The sequence below is a fragment of the Hydra vulgaris genome, chromosome 03 (assembly GCF_038396675.1).
Source record: "Hydra vulgaris chromosome 03, alternate assembly HydraT2T_AEP".
NCBI classification, from domain to species: Eukaryota; Metazoa; Cnidaria; class Hydrozoa; order Anthoathecata; family Hydridae; genus Hydra; species Hydra vulgaris.
The window spans coordinates 41,921,552-41,938,914 of record NC_088922.1 but is presented as its reverse complement, the minus strand read 5'-3'; the positions used below and the strand labels follow the sequence as shown (position 1 = coordinate 41,938,914).

Below are 17,363 nucleotides of genomic sequence, written 5' to 3'. Positions count from 1 at the left end.
AGTTTTTTATTCAGAAGCATATTACTTCAGTAGTCAATCTGATTGAACACCTGAGGGTCTCAATCTGATTGAACACCTGAGGGCTTTTGTTGATCAAAAACCAGCTACATGGCATGTTGCAGAAGTCATAAAAGCTTAAGACAGAACTTATTATAATCTATATTAAATATATATTAAAAGTCAAAGAAATTAATTACTTAGAGAGAAAAGTCTTCAAAATTTAGTTCAAATTTTTAACATTACTTATTTAACATTAAAAATTTATAATATTTGTTAAAGTTAATATAAATTTTTTTGTTTATTAAATGCTTGATTAAATTTGGTTTTAAAACAATCATAAATTTTTTTTTATTATAAACTTATTTCTTTCTGAAATTACCTGTCCAAGTTTACTTTTCAAAAAAAAAAAACATTTTTGTTCAAATAATTATCTCTGTCACTATATAGAGGTATTCTGAAACATTTTCAGTTATAAACAAGTAAAAAAATCTTCTGATTTAACATTTTTTTAAACACCCAACATAGATAATATTTAAAAAGTTATATTATAATATACATTATATATATGGTCCAGACCATTTATTTTTAGAAAGAGTTAGACCATCTAGTTTTTCTATTAAATTGGCTCAACCCTAATTCATCAGTGTGTAGATAATTGCATGATTCCATTAGTCCAAAATATATTAACTTTTCTGGAACAAAATAAAGAAGTCACCAACTAGGTGACTTCTTTATTTTGTTCCAGAAAAGTTAATATATTTTGGACTAATGGAATCATGCAATTATCTACACACCTTTAAAACAGAGTAATGTTCTTCTTTAGTGAAACTAGGAAATATTCTTTCATTTACCTTAGCATTAAAATGATTTCAATTTAAAAAATATCACTTTTTTAAAAAATGACAAAGTTATATTTTTTGTCACTGTTTTTTTTTAAATTCTAAATATGCAACTTATCCTAAAAATTAACATACCCTCCTGATACAAAAAGTCAACTTCTATGCATATAGGGTAAATTAGGGTAATATGAGCACCTTGAACGAAAATTGGAATGTTTTCAAAAATAATTATGCTGGATACAAAATTTTTGCGAATAAACAATTTTTAGGAAACCTACTCATGATCCACTTAGATATTAGCGCACTCAAACTTTTTTCTTAAAAACACAGAGGTTTTAAAAAAGTAGCAAAAGTGCTCATATTACCCAGACCACTTGGTAATATGGCGCTTTAACGTTAATTAAGTAAAAAAATACCAACCTGACAATTAAAACTGATTTTTGGAATAAAATGAATTGCTATTAACAAAACTTTTCATTAAAAGATCAAATTTTAAGCCACTTTTGTTGAAAAAATACGACTATGTTTTCCGCAAGAAAAAAAAACAAAACTAGTTCGTTATTTTTTCAATTTTATTAACTCAAACCTTTGAATGATAAAAATTCAAATTTTTTGAAAAGTAATTACAGAAAAATATTTAGTATTGTTAAAACATTAAAATATTTTACTATGTTTTGTTTTTATTCAAAAAGCAATTAAAACCACTGCTATTTTAAGACTTTGAACTAGGTAATTTCAATGAAAAACACTGGGTAATCTGAGCATGCTCATATTACACAAAAATGGCATTTTTAAATAAAGTCAAGACTAAATATTTCATACATTGTTTTTCAAAAAAAAAATGGATTGGATTTGTAGCTAACATGTTTTTCTTTATAAAAAAATTAATTTTATTACTTTAGTACCAAAATTTTACGCCACAGATTTATTCATGTACGATGATATTATTTTAACAAAAAATTTAACAGCATTTTAATAAGACAGTAGCCACTAATTAATGCATATAGATTTTCGCTAATTGTACTGATTCCTGTTATCACCACATAAAGTCGATTCAAAAAATACAAAGCAACTTTATCTTCACTGCTTACATCTAATAAATCTTTAAATATGCTCATATTACCAAGGTGCTCATATTACCCTAATCTACCCTATATGCATTACTTATTAATCTAAAATTTAAATTCATGTTAGTATATAGTAAAAATAAAAAAAATTATGAAAATAATTCAGCTATTCTTCTTCCCTCACTGTTTCTTATGAATACCATACATTTCTGGGTGCAGGAGCATTTTTAACAGATGTAAAAAGGAGCCATCATAGCAATTGGGGAGCTAAAGTTATGAAAGCTTGGTGATCATAAATCTATGGCTCCATGACAATCTATAAAGTTTATACTATTTTCAATGGTACTTTTATAATGAAGTTTATTTTCAATCAAGTGTTATTTGTTACTATTACTACCAAGAAGTAATGTGATATAAACACCAGCAATATGAATCACAAACAAGTTTTACCTGAATATTTGAATATTCTACTCCAAAACTAGAACCTTTTCCTAGCAAATAATGGAACATAAATCGTGGAAGCCTGCAAGCAAAATTATAAATACATTAAGTAAATAAATGTAAAAAAAAAAAAAAATCATAAGATAAAGTTAAAAACTTAACTTACCAATAATAAGTGTATATACATACATACATACATACATACATACATACATACATACATACATACATACATACATACATACATATATATATATATATATATATATATATATATATATATATATATATATATATATATATGTATTAGGGTAGATTGATTTTAATTCCACATATTGCCTAATATTGTAGTAGTTGGAGACAGTTGAAATATGATTACTCTCAAAATTTGAGAGATTTTGGATGAATCGCTTGCAGATTTAATTTTTAAGATTTGTAGGATAATGCAAAAAAACACCTTAAAAATTGACATTTTAAATAAGTTCACATTTAAATGTTTTTTAATATTATTTGCATTGCTGAATGATTTAAATTTATAGTAATTTAAAAAAATTAAGCTAAATTTATAACAACTTGTTAACTATTTGAAGATTTAAATAGTGAAACTTTTATTCTTATATTTACATAAGAATATCAAAATAAACATTAATTTCACAATTTAAAACATTTTGAACAGGGAAATATATTTTTAAAATACACATTTTTAATTAAAAAATATCATCATAAGATTAAAAATAATGTCCTTTTGAAATATATGGTTTACGCATCTCCCTGCTTAGTCATTTGGTTACAATTTAGTGTCGATTCTTGAACCCATAAACATATTGGGATGCTTCCAACACAAGTTTTACCGCCCGCTCATCACTCTGGAAGTGAGATGGAAATTAGGGAATTTCAGGTTTAACTTTATTGTCAATCATATATTGGATTTACTCAATTGAAAAATGTTATGTTGTATGGGGTTCCGTAACTTTGGTGATACTGATGTCAATCAACTCATACCAATGATTAGCATTAAAATTAATTTCCGGAATTTTCTTTAAATTTACTTTCAAATTTTTGTTGTTTACTCTATAAATATAAACTGAAGCCAATTACCACATTTAATGTGTTATTTTTTTTCAAAACTTTATTTTAGTTAACTATAAAAAAATACTATTTGCCTTAGAGACAGTAAGATTTGAAAACCAAAGTTTTGTATCTTGCTGCCATTATCTTTTAGCATGGCGTAAAGAATATTTTCAGGTTTTAGGCACAATGCATTGTTTTTAATGTTTTTTTTAACAAGTTTAACATTATCAAAGAGGAGATTATTCATTCTAGTAATAGTAAAAAAATAAGGCGCGGGAATTTGTAAAATTTTGAAGATTTTTTTATTCCGAACCATGCTGGAGCGTAAACCTGAACAATAAAATATACGAGTTTTTTTAAAGAAATGGTAGGTTGATTGTCTCTAGTATACAAAAAGAGAAGGCGAATACCTATATTTAACCGCCTTGCTTAACTGCCTTGCATGGTTAAGCGGTCAAATTTTATAGGCAACCCATTTATCACAAACTTTACTAAAGTCTATTCCTTTGCAATATTAAAATAAAAGTCTTTGATTGCAATTAAGGTATTTTAGTATTTCTTCTGGAATATACCCATCTACAATTGGGTTTTCAATATGTTCAAACAAAACTTGATTTCTATCCTGAATATTTTCAGCATATCTTTTACCAAGTAGACCACTGAAGCTTCTTGGCCCAGTTGTGTCACCATCAAGTTTTGTAAAAAGAGCTTGTAATGGAAGTTCATTTTGATGTGAGGCACATCCAATTATGTGTTGTTCTAGTTTTACCACTAAGCCACTTATTGGTCCAGTATTGGTAGCAGTATTATCAAAAAGAACAACTTGTATACTTTCCAAACTGTTATGTTTTTGTAAAACACTGAACGTTTGGTAGCAAGAACTAAGCTTGTAGCAACAGTTTCACCACCTATTTTATCTACTACAAATATTTCACGTAGTTAAAAAACATTTACCTCCGTATTGGATAAACCACTTATTTCTTCAATTAAGTTTACATGTGGTATAAGGGAGAGATATTTTTTGTCATTCTTTATCAAGTCTTTAAATCCCTTTGACAAATAATCTATCAGCGAAAGAAAGTTGATGTGCATCTTTTAGACCAATTTTTTTCCTCTGATCACGAAGATAAGCTGTCTTCAAGAGGTACTTAATTACTTTGAGAGCAAAGGCATACAATATGTTCTTCATTGCTTTTTTCTTTATTACATAAAACTTTTCCGTCACTACAGAGAAACACATCTAATAAACAGGAACACGCAGAAATATCAAAAAGTTTGTCCAAGTTTGCATCAAGATTTCTTTTAGTGTTTGCTTTTCGATGCTTGCAATCAATATCCTTAACAAGTACAATAGAATCTTTAACTTTCTTATTAAAAGAATTGTCAGTTATAAGAGGTAAACTTGGGTTTACTGTAGCCCATATTGATTTCATATTATTGCTAATTTGCTGAGTCACTAATACCATATCTACATTTGAATTTATATGAATAAGATAGTAATAGTACTAAATAACCTAAAAGTGCTTGGATCTGTCATTGATAAATCACATGGGCCACCACAATATTTTTTTTTCACTTTTCATCAGTGTAACTGCAGCCTTAACATTCGGCATTTTCATAGACTAATAATATATGTAAACTATATTAAAATATCACACTTAGAGTCATGGGCCACGGTGTGCCTTTTTAGTGAGGGCCAAAGCACCAAAAAATCCTAAAATATCAAAACTTACTATTAAAAACCTGCTATGTGGGATGGGACCCAACTCAGATCCCCCCTTCCCCTGTCGCCATTGCACATGAGAGTATAAGTCATTGAAGTTATGAAGTATAACCATTAGTTCCTTCAAAAAGTTTTATATGTTAATCTACTTCAGAAGTTCCAAAACAAAACTTATGTAATATTTGACAGGTAAAAACATTACTCTAAATACAATAATCATAAGTATTTAACTTTGGTATTAAACAATTTCTTTAAATTGCAATTTCATTTTTGAACCAACTTTATTTAATTATTCAACTACATTTAATTTTAAAACCAACTTTTAAATACAAACAAGATACAATACTTATAAATACAAACAAGAACTTTTAAATACAAAAAGATTTGCAAAATTCAATTTAAATGCGTGTAAACAATTTAGTGAAAATTCATTGGCCTCTTAAAACAATTGCGCTTTTTAAAAAACCGTTTATTGGTTACTTTATAAATTCAAAACAAGATGTTTTAAAACAAGGTTACTAGACTTAAAATAAAATATTTCAATGTTTGAAATTAACAACCTAACTAAGCTAGTTCAAAAGTAAGACTTGAAATGTAAATCTGCAAGCCATTCTTAAACCAGGATACTTGAGATTTGTCAAAATCTTATTTCTAACCTAGACACAGTAAATGCAACCTTAAACAACTCAAAATTAAAAAAAATAGCTAAAATTAACCTACCCTATTTATTAGTAAAAGAACCATCCTATTTATTAGTAAAATAGGTTCATCAGGAAGATTCCTTCCTGATGAACCTACTGATGGAGAAACAAGCTGTCAAAGATAAAAATTAGATAAGTGTTTTTACTAATTTATATATATATATATATATATATATATATATATATATATATATATATATATATATATATATGCATAATAAATAGGGTTAGCAATAGTATATATAATAAATTGAGTTACCAATAAGGACTTACCAATAAGTAAGAATGGGATTAAAAATTAGTTTCTGAATCAAAATTAGATTTTCATAGGAGAAATGACCTTCAATTCCCCATGATTTTAATGTTTCATATGGTATCTTAAAAGAAGAACCAGAAGAAAAGAAAAGTTCCTTTATTGAATGCAAACACCTAAAGAAATTAATTCAAAGTATTCTAAAGTTATCAAATTAAATAAAAAATATAATAATAATAAAATGTGTAAAAAAAAATAATAATGAAATATGATAGTTTTAAAATATAATAATAATAAATTAATAATATATTAACAATAAAATGTGTAAAAACGTAACTCATGATAGAAATTTTTGAATTCCTTATTGCAGCACTTTTTAATTTTTAAATAAAAATTAACAAAAAGTGCTACTTAACCAAAATGACAACATTATTAAAAATAAATTTAAAGGTAGGGTGTAAAAGTGTAGTGGTTAATTAATTTAAAAAAACTCATTTATATTTAAAATACCTTTCTTTTTATTAAACATTTTCTTAAATAAAATCAAATTTATCAACAAAAACCCTCAAATTTTTGACATATTTTTAACTTAAAAATTTAACATTTTCTCTTTTTTATTTAAAAAGATCAAAAAACAGCACAAAAGTAAATAATTAGCACAAAATGAAATTAAAAAGAATTTAGAGTTAACCTTTCCCTCTGCAAGCAAGGAAGATGTTTTAAAGTTTCAATATCAATCCACAGCAGCATCAAGCTTTCACCAGCAGTTTCATAGAGAAAATCTTTAAAAGAGTCAAAGAATTGTTTGTTTATCAATTTTGAATATTTTTTTAAAGCATCACAGTGATTCATAATGTTATTGAAATTTTGGTTGCCACTAACAACTGGTTGCTCTGACAACTGGATGGCACTAACAACTGGTTGCTCTGATAATATTTTATTATATTCTTGCCATTCTTTTGGTAATGGATGGAAACCATCAATTTTTTTAATAATTTTTTTCTAGATAATAATGAATTTTCATGCTAATTTTTAAAAATATTAAATATAAAACCTGTTTTCTGAGAATTAGCTTTTTTATTATATGCTTAATATGTTAGACAGTATTACTTAGAGAAATATGCATAAAGAAAAACATCTTAGAAATAAAATCCTTAATCTTAAAATTATAAAATAATTTACTTTAAAAAATTTATATACTTTTTAAAATTTTAGCATATTTACATTTATTGCAGAAGGTAAAAAATCAGAGTGATTCCATTTTGTTCCTCCTCTTTTTAACAACTTACCTGATAGATACCTGCTAAGGTATGTGGCTGGTAAGTTATCTTAGCCCCCTATTTTAAAATACTGTTCTGTTAATGATACTATTGGGTACCTTTTTTACTTCCTTTTAATTTTTATTTATTTTTTAAAATTGTATTACAATTGGATATTAAAACAAATATAATTTGTTTTTGTACCAAAAATATTAAAATTTAAGATAACTATTTTGTGAAATTGTATTTATTTGCTTTACAAAAAATGTGTCATTGGTAATAGATAATAATCAACTTATTGATTTTTTTTAATTGATGAACTATCATGTAATACTTGAACTTTTTTTTCAATTGAAATATCATGTGACACTTACATATCTTTACAAACTTTGTACAAAAAAAAAATGCAAAAAATAAAACTGTTATTGCACACCAAATAAAAAATAAAAAAATTTTAATGAAAAAGTTGATTTATTTATAGTTACTTATGATAGTCTCAATTTACTTAAATCACCTTAAGTTAAAATTTAAAGGTAGACAGGTAATAATGCATGTGAATAAAAAGAAGAAAAAAATACTACATACATGCTTAGAAAAAAGCAATCTTGCTAGACTGTATTCAGCAAAGAGAGTACTTTGCAAAAAAAGTGTCAAGCGATGAACCATAATCCACTTAAAACCAGTTTCTTTTTCCAAGAACTAAAAGGAAAAGTACTTTATATAATTAATAATATAAATATTAATAATATTTTTAACAAATTTTTTTACGGCTTTAACCCTACATGCAGTGACAAATTTAATATTATATATATATATAAATATATATATATATATATATATATATATATATATATATATATATATATATTTATACAGTCTTCTCCGTCTGAAATTTAATGCCAGTGCATGAAAAAGCAATGAAAGGATGGTCATTTTTAAGTTAGCTTTCGCAACTTAAAAATTTCATTTTTTTCTGCTATTAAAATTAAAATAAAAATAGCGAAAAGATTGCTCTGAGTAAATACCAGATAAAATAATTAAAAAAAAAACTAGTAAAAAAAGCCATTTTTCATAAAATTTGCACAAATGAACAAAAATGTTTTGTTGCAATTTAAAACAAAATGCTTTTAGTATTTTGGCATACCCTTTTTTATGCACTTGCCAAAGTTTTTGTGGGCGAGCCCAAAAAGACTTGAGCGCAAAAGCGCTGGCTAAACAGAGAAGACTGTATATATATATATATATATATATATATATATATATATATATATATATATATATATATATATATATATATATATATATATATATACTTGATTCTCTGGAGAAGTAGTAAATAATAAAAAAAAGTATAATTTTAATTAGAGAATGTTGAATGAATAAATATAATAATATCTTATTACAACTTTTCATAAAATGCATAAGTAAAAATATTAGAAAATGACAATATGAAGTGTGTCAGATAAGAGTTAGATTGAACTCTTGTATTGTAAGCAATCGACTTATGAAAAGTGCAGTAAGTACATTCTTACAAAACTCATAAATATTATAAACATTTCATTAAGCAACAGCATATGTGAAATATTCTTTTAGACTTTTGTATAAGTAATAGCTTTTTCATTAATCATTACCTTACTATAATAACAATATGCAGTAGTAGTGTAGTGGTAAACCACTAATTTCATTAGCAAGAAGTACCAAGGTCAATCTCTAGCAGGTCCCTGGTAGTCCCATACCTGACTTGTTTCTCTATGCAACAGCCCTGCTTGTCAAAGTTTGTGTTTCCAAGCTATAGGATCAAATGGTTGTAATAACACAATAAAAATAACTAAATAAAAAAAAATAAAAATCTTCCTCAACTTTAGTGGCCTCTTTGACTGCAGTGGCCTCCTTAACTGTAGTGGACAAAAATTTATTATTATCGTAATTGAAATATTTCCATCATTGTATCAATTAAAAAAAGAAAAATTTATAGTTGTGGTGGTGGTAGATTTTTTTAAAATATTTTTTTAAATTTGATTTTAAATGTAACATGTTGTATGCAATATTTACAAATAAATATACACAAGGATTAATGAAATATAATCAGAAAGATAGAGAGATAATAATATTGTAAATAAGCAAAAATCTGAAAAATAAAACCAAAACATAGATACATATATATAAAAACATAAATTTTTCTTAAATTATAACTATAATTATAAGTTTAAAAAACTACTTGAATTCTGCCAGAAAGACTTTTTTTAGTGTATTCACCTACTCAAGGCTAAAGGGGACTACTGCAATCAAGTATGTCACTCATTATATTTTGATAAATTTTTTTACAACCCTTTCTCCACCCTATAGCTCTATAATGCAAAACTTGCAGAGAAACTAGTTATACATGGTACTATCCTGGGGACTGGGAAGAAAACTTTATACTTTTTGTTTACAAGTGAGTCGGACAAGTAGGACAAGCAAGTCTTACATATTAACTACTCTGCCCCTACACAACTACCAAGATAAATAGTTTAAAAGTCAACAAAAACTGCACAGTGCATGGGTTGAAAAATGAAGGTTAAATAAATGCAGATCTAAATAAAAACAAAGAAAATGATCAAGTCAATGTGTAATTTTATTCAAAAAAAAACATCTTATCTAAACAAGCATTGAGTTTGAAAGAAGATGATACACATATATCATCTACTTTCAAACTCAATGCTCAATCGAGTACAACCTATTACATGTATTGCTTTACTATTCTTAATTAGGTAAAAAGTGGAGATGGTATCTCAATGAAAATACTCATCTTTAGAAGATGTCCATCCTTAGACAATGTCCAAGACAGCATCTAGCTGTCTTGAAAAAAACAAATATTTTAGGGGAAGCAGAAAATTTCTGTTGACCAGCCTTGCACCCTTTCAGAAAGAGTAGCACAGCCACCAATAAAGAGTCACAAGAAGTGCTTAACAGAGAAACTTTAAATGTATTCAAATGTATACAATCTAGAGTGCTCAATGTTCTTAAAAGAACAGAGCAATAATAAATTATTAGAAAATAACTTATCAAATGTTTTCATTTTACACTGTGTTTTCCCAATAAAAACTCATCAGAAATAAATGAAACAAGACTCATCTAAAAAATCTGGTTGTCAACTGTTTTTCTGATGATTCTTTTGATAAAACACAGTGTAAAATTAAAAAAATTTAACAAGTGATTTGCCACTAATTTTTATATATATATATATATATATATATATATATATATATATATATATATATATATATATATATATATATATATATATACATATATATATATATATATATATATATATATATATATATATATATATATATATATATATATATATATATATATATATATATATATATATTAGTATTATATATATAAATTATACTTTTTATTGCTAAGAACAAACAGCTGATCTTTAATATGATCTTTCTGCTTAGGATTTGCCATGGCTGGTGAATTTTAAGCCAATTAATGAAAAATTAAAAAAACCTTGCATAAACCCTGCTCCAGCTACTAAAAAGGAAGTATTTATCTCATCATTGTAAGATTGCATCACTTTTAATTTTCTACAAATACTACCATGATTGCTGCTCAAGCAAGCATGTCATCACTGTTCATCTGCTCAAGCAAGCATGTCATCACTGTTTATCTGCTCAAGCAAGCATGTCATCACTGTTCAGCAAAGTTGCAATTTTTACTGTAACTGTTCTTTCATGCTCAAAAGAATATAATTCAATTAGTTTTTTTTCCTTGAACATCAATGCATTGGAATTCTTATTTTTAAATTTCCTCATTCATACAGTTTTAAGTTTTTAAATCTTCAATTTTTTGCTCTTTAACTTTTTTTGCTTTCTGTTAACTCTAACTTAAACAGTGGTTCTTTGCAGTCTCATTGGAAGCAAAGTTATTAAAAAAAAATTTTTTTTATATTTAAACAACTTTACTTTCAGGATAGTTATTTAAAATTTTTTTTTTATATTTAAATAACTTTCAGGATAAAAAATGAAAAAACAAAAAAATAATAAATAATAATAAACAAAAATATTAAGAAACTTTTATTTATTAGATAACTCAAAGAAAATTTAAAACTATTAATAATTTTTAATTAAATCTTTAATGGTTTTTTATAAATAAAAATTATTTACATAAAAAATGGCATTTACATTGAACAAACCTTAATAGAATATTTAACATAATTACTTGTACCATTCTTTTCTACACCTACAGATTTGGATTTGGCTTCTTCAAAAACCCCATTTTTCAACAGAAGTCTTTTTGGGAAAACCTAAAGATATTTTACATGTATTATTTTAAATCAAATTACTAACATTAAAATAAGATTTCATATATCAAAAGTTTTGGACTAAAATATTATTAAATATAATTTTCAAACAAACAACATGTTTTATGTTTAACAATGTGTGTGTGTGTGTGTGTGATAAAATATATATAAATAACATACGGGCAGACACAAGTATGTGTTAAAATATTCAAGAAACAGAGCATCATTCTTCAATGTCTCCTCCTAAGATTCAAACAAAAAACTGCTATTAATTAATTATAAAAAAATAAAAACACTATTACTCTATTCTAAAAACTACACTATTATTCTATGGGTCAGTTCATTATATTTCAGCATTATTAAATATTATTGTTGTTGTTATTGTCATCCCTATCATTTTTATCATTTTTAATATTGTTACTTCTTAACAAAATTAGATTATTGCTATTACAATTATTGTTATTATTTTTATTATTAACATTATTACTATTATTGTTATTATAATTATTGTTATAACTATTACTATCACTATTATTGTTACTATTATTTATTATATTTACTATTATTTATTATATTTTTTTGTAAGATTAATTTAAGTTCAGCTGTCTCATCTTGTGATATTAGTGTTGATGGTTATCTTCCTTTAATTCGTAAAGATTCCAATAGTCACATGCTTAGCCTGGGGATTTACATTCATAAGAATTCGCCCATTTGTCATGAAACTAGGTTTGAATCCACAGACTATTCTCTTATGGCTTTCGTTTAGCACCACTTCACTCTATCGCCTTTCTCTTTGTTCTATATCACTCTCCTTCTCAAGACTGTACTCTTTTTGATATTATTTCTGATCAAGTTAACCAAGTCCTCTCTCTTTATCCATCAGCCAATGTTGTTGTTGTTGGTGACTTTAATGCTCATCACACTTAATAACTTGATTCTAGTGTCAGTGATTTTGCAGGCATTAATGCCCACAACTTTTGCCTTGCTCAATCTCTAACTCAATTAGTCAACTTTCCAACTCGCATTACAACAATCATTTACCTTCTCTACTCAACTAATGTCTTGTTTCTGATCTTAGTCAGTGCTCAGTTTCTCCTCATTTACCCTTAGGTGCTTCTGATCACAGTTTGATCTCTCTAAAATTATTATCTCATTCTTCTTCATCATCTGAATCCCCCTATCATTGTACCTCTTACAAATACCTTAAAGCTGACTGGGACTCTTTCTGTGATTTTCTTCGTGATGGCCCTTGGGTAGAAATCTTTTGTCTACCTGTTGACAAATGTGCTTCTTACATAACTTCGTGGATTCAGGCTGGCATGGAACCTTTTATTCCCTCTAGATAATTTCAGGTTAAACCTCACTCTCCTCCATGGTTTTCCTCACATTGTGCTGCTGTGATTGCCAATCGAAACCGTTACTTCCATATCTATCAGCAAATCAGTTCTCCAGAAAACAGACATCTGTTTATTACTGCTAGAAACCATTGTAAAAAGGTTTTGTCTACCGTCAAAGCCCGCTATTCTCAGGTCATGAAATCTCATATTTCATCACAAAAATTAGGCTTTAAAAAAAAAGGTTCTCCAGAAGTCTCATGACTTCTGAAGAACCTTTAACAGTATCAATAATAAGGACAAATCCGTTATTCCACCTCTCTTGTATGGTTCAGACTTTGTTATCTCACCTAAAGACAAAGCAGAATTGTTTGCTAAAAACTTTTCATCAATATTATCTCTTGAGTTCACTAGTTGAGTTCTACCTGGTATAGCCATCAAACAGGTTGATCCATTGCTTGACATTCATATCACTCCAGCTTCTGTATCTAAAGTGATTTCCTGATTAGTTTCTTCTACAGCTTGAAGCCTGGACAACATACCTGTTATAGTCTTGCAGAAGTGTTCTCCGGAACTGTCATCTATACTTTCAAAACTATTCAACAAGTGCTTATCAGAGTCTTGTTTTCCAGCCTGCTGGAAAGCAGCATCTGTTATCCCTTTTTTTTAAAATTCTGGAGAGCAATCTGATTTGTCTAACTACTGTCCCATTAGTCTTCTTCCTATCATAAGCAAGGTTTTTAAATCTTTAATTAACAAACACTTAATCTCAAATCTTGAATCTAATAACTAACTTTCTGATCATCAATATGGATTTCGATCTTCTCATTCTACAGCTGATTTGCTAACAGTAATAACCGATAGGTTTTATCATGCATTAGATAAAGGTGGAGAGGTTAAGGCCATTGTTCTTGACATTTCTGAAGCTTTTGATAAAGTTTGGCATGCTGGCCTTCTCCATAAGCTTTTTTCTTACAGCGTATCTAGTAATATCTATAAGATTATTGATTCCTTCCTTTCCAATCGTAGTATAAAAGTTGTCCTTAATGGACAGCACTCTTCTTCTTATCCTACTATTTATTCTTGTCATGATAAGAACCTAACACTCTCTGATTGCTTGGAGGAGGCATTTGAGCTTGAAAAGGATCTCACTTCTGCTACAGCAAGGGGCTCACAGTGGCTGGTGAACTTTAATTCAGATAAAACTCAATTTTTTTCAGCCAATTATTATCGCAATAAGTTTGATCTTCCTATATTTATGAACGGTAATGTCCTTGATGAGTCATCCACTCTTCATCTTCTAGGATTAACTCTTACTTCCAATCTTTCTTGGAAAAATTATATCAAATCTGTTACAAAATTAGCATCTGCTAAGGTTGCATCTCTTTATCGAGCTTGACACTTTCTTACTTCAGATTCTATTCTCTATCTCTATAAATCTCAAATCCGGCCTTGTATGGAATACTGATGCCATATCTGGGGCGACTCTTTTAATGATGCCCTTTCTCTTTTAGACAAGGTGCAAAAATGCATTGTAAACATAGTTGGACCTGCTCTTGCAGCCAACCTCCAACCATTATCACATCGTCATAATGTTGCTTCTCTTTATCTGTTCTATAAATACTATAATGGGCACTGCTCTAAAGGGCTAGCGTCTCTTGTGCCATCTACTAAAATTCATTCTCATGTTACTCGTCATTCAATTAAGTCTCATCCTTTTTCTGTGACTGTTCCTAAGTGCTCCAAAAACGCTTATTCGTCTAGTTTTTTTTCCTCGAACATCAGTTCTTTAGAACTCGCTTCCTTCAACTTCCTTTCCTGATTCATTTAACTTGCAATCCTTTAAGTCATCTGTCAATCATTTCTTGCTCTACGATCTTCATCTTTTCTCTTCCAGTAACTTCCAACTCTAATTAGTGGTTGCTTGCAGCCTTGTTGGAAGCGAAGATATTTAAAAAAAAAATATTATAAGGTTTAAAATATAACAGTTATTTAAAAAGTAATTTTACACAAATCGCAACTCATTAATGATTACAAAATGGTTAAACTTATTTTTAAACCAATTATGAGTAAAGGAGCAAATTGTTTCTTCTACTTATAATAAACTCGATGACTCGGGTTTGTACTTTTGAATTTGTTTTAATATTTCATATTATGATCTTTAATTGTGTAACTAGATTTAAAAATTAGTGGTTTGTACATTATAAAATAGGTAATATTCATTTTTTCAGCTAATAATTTTAAAATTTGCAAGAACCAGATCAGATTTCTATTTTTATCCTTTTTTTCGATTGTGCTTACTTTAAGTCTATTCTTATTTGAAATATTTGACTTTGAGTCTACTCATCTTAAATATTTAACTTTAAGTCTACTCTTATCTGAAATATTTGACATCGAGTCTATTCATCTTAAATATTTGACTTTGAGTCTACTCATTTAAATATTTGACTTTGAACCTGCTCTTATTCGAAATATTTGAATTTGAATGTACTCTTTTTTTTTTTGAGAACTGGTATGATGTTTCAAACATCATACAAATTTTAAAAAAAGAATATCCATAAGTTGCACATAGCCAGTTTAAAAATAGGTAACTTATTTTTTTAATGCTATATATTCTAAAAATTCTGATTGACCAATTTTAACCAGACTGTATTGGGCTTTTGGAATGATGTTTTTTAAACTTGAGGCAAAATTAATAATAGATTAATTTAATCTATTATTAATTTTATCTGAAAAAAAATCTATTCAGATCTGAATAGATTTTTTTTTTCATGTTGTGTTTTATGTTTAATTTGAAAAAATCTGTTTTTTATGAAAAAGATTACAGATTGGTATTTACATGGCACTGCACAAGGAAAAAATACATGTAATGAAATAGGTGGTTTGGGGAAAAGAGTATTCATAACTAAATTTTGACAACAAAAGATGTTTTTAGTTGCTAAAATTATTTTTTACAAAACAACAGATAAATAGCATTTTATAAAAAAAGTGTACAAAAATTTGGGTCATTTTTTTTTTCAAACAACTGATGTTGTTTAAAACAGTAATAAAGCTTTAAAGTTATGTGTTCTTACAATTTCTATATCAAAGGGGGCCACTGTATAGTGCTTATAAGGCTATAATTTCTAAACTGCTGCACTTGGAAATTTCTAATTTTTACCCATATACATAATGTGGATAATGATATGTAAAAATTAGGAAAATCAGAACGTGTCCCACAAGCAGTTGCTTAAAATATAATGAACAAACCTTAAGCTTTATTAACTCTAGCTATCTACATCGAACTATCTTCATCTGATTACTTAAATTATTTACAACTAACCATTTACAACCAACTCTTTACATCTAACTATATACAACCAACTCTTTACATTTACTTATCTACATTTGACAATCTACATCTTTTCTAAATAAATACAAACATAAATTAACCATAATGAGTGTACTTTAAAAACCTGCATCTAATAATATTTCCTACAACTTGTTAAAAAACAACTTACCAATGTCTTTTGATTTTCAAATCTAAAAATTGAAATTAATAACTATATAAATCTTGTTCACCCATTCAAAACAATGAAAACATAATTAATGCAAAAAAAAGCAATGATTAACAATGAGTAAATATATTTTAAACAACGATTCTACTTACCAAGCATATTTAAAATATTATAAATTATAATATTTAAAATATTATAATTTTAAAATTATATTAATATTTGTGCAAGATTACTATTACTTTATTTAATGAATTAGAATTTACTTTATAATTTGTAACACTTGTATAATTTAAATTAGGTATTTAGGTAACCTAAAAAACTATTTTAACAAAATAAATCTCTATTTACATGCAAAATAAATACACACTTGGGTAGAAATAGAGGTACACACTGGTATGGAGTAAAAATCCACATTTTCAGCATTAAAATAGATTGATATATTTATAAAAAATAAAAGCTATATAACTTAAAGTTAATTTTTAAACTATGTATTAAATTTATTCTTTGATTACATACTTCCACTTTACTAAGACAACATTTCTAAGACTAACATTTCAGAAAATAAATTAAAATGTTCCTGTGATTTCTTTAACTACTTTATTGAGACTCCTACTGTTGAAAAGTGAGTAATATATATATATATATATATATATATATATATATATATATATATATATATATATATATATATATATATATATATATATATATATATATATATATATATATATATATATATATATATATATATACATATATAATGGGTGATGGATAAGTTATCGGACAAAATAAAAACATCAACAACTTATTTATAAATAAAAAAAAAATATTATTATTTTCTTTTTTAGATAAAGTATTTATCTTTTAATAAAAATAAGTTA

The 17,363-nt window shown here is 26.6% G+C and overlaps 1 protein-coding gene across 2 annotated transcripts in view; it reads right to left on the bottom strand.

Moving 5' to 3' along the window:
* Positions 1-17,363, bottom strand: part of LOC100202008 (regulator of G-protein signaling 22) — a 47,381-nt gene that overhangs the window by 21,577 nt on the left and 8,441 nt on the right. For both annotated transcript variants that reach the window (XM_065793255.1, XM_065793256.1), the window contains exons 2-8: positions 16,486-16,507; positions 11,832-11,894; positions 11,544-11,654; positions 7,940-8,053; positions 6,787-7,097; positions 6,116-6,271; positions 2,357-2,429 (exon numbers count right to left, since the gene is read on the bottom strand). In XM_065793255.1, coding sequence (XP_065649327.1) covers positions 2,357-2,429; positions 6,116-6,271; positions 6,787-7,097; positions 7,940-8,053; positions 11,544-11,654; positions 11,832-11,894; positions 16,486-16,507 — 850 coding nt within the window. The remainder of the gene's footprint in view (positions 1-2,356; positions 2,430-6,115; positions 6,272-6,786; positions 7,098-7,939; positions 8,054-11,543; positions 11,655-11,831; positions 11,895-16,485; positions 16,508-17,363) is intronic.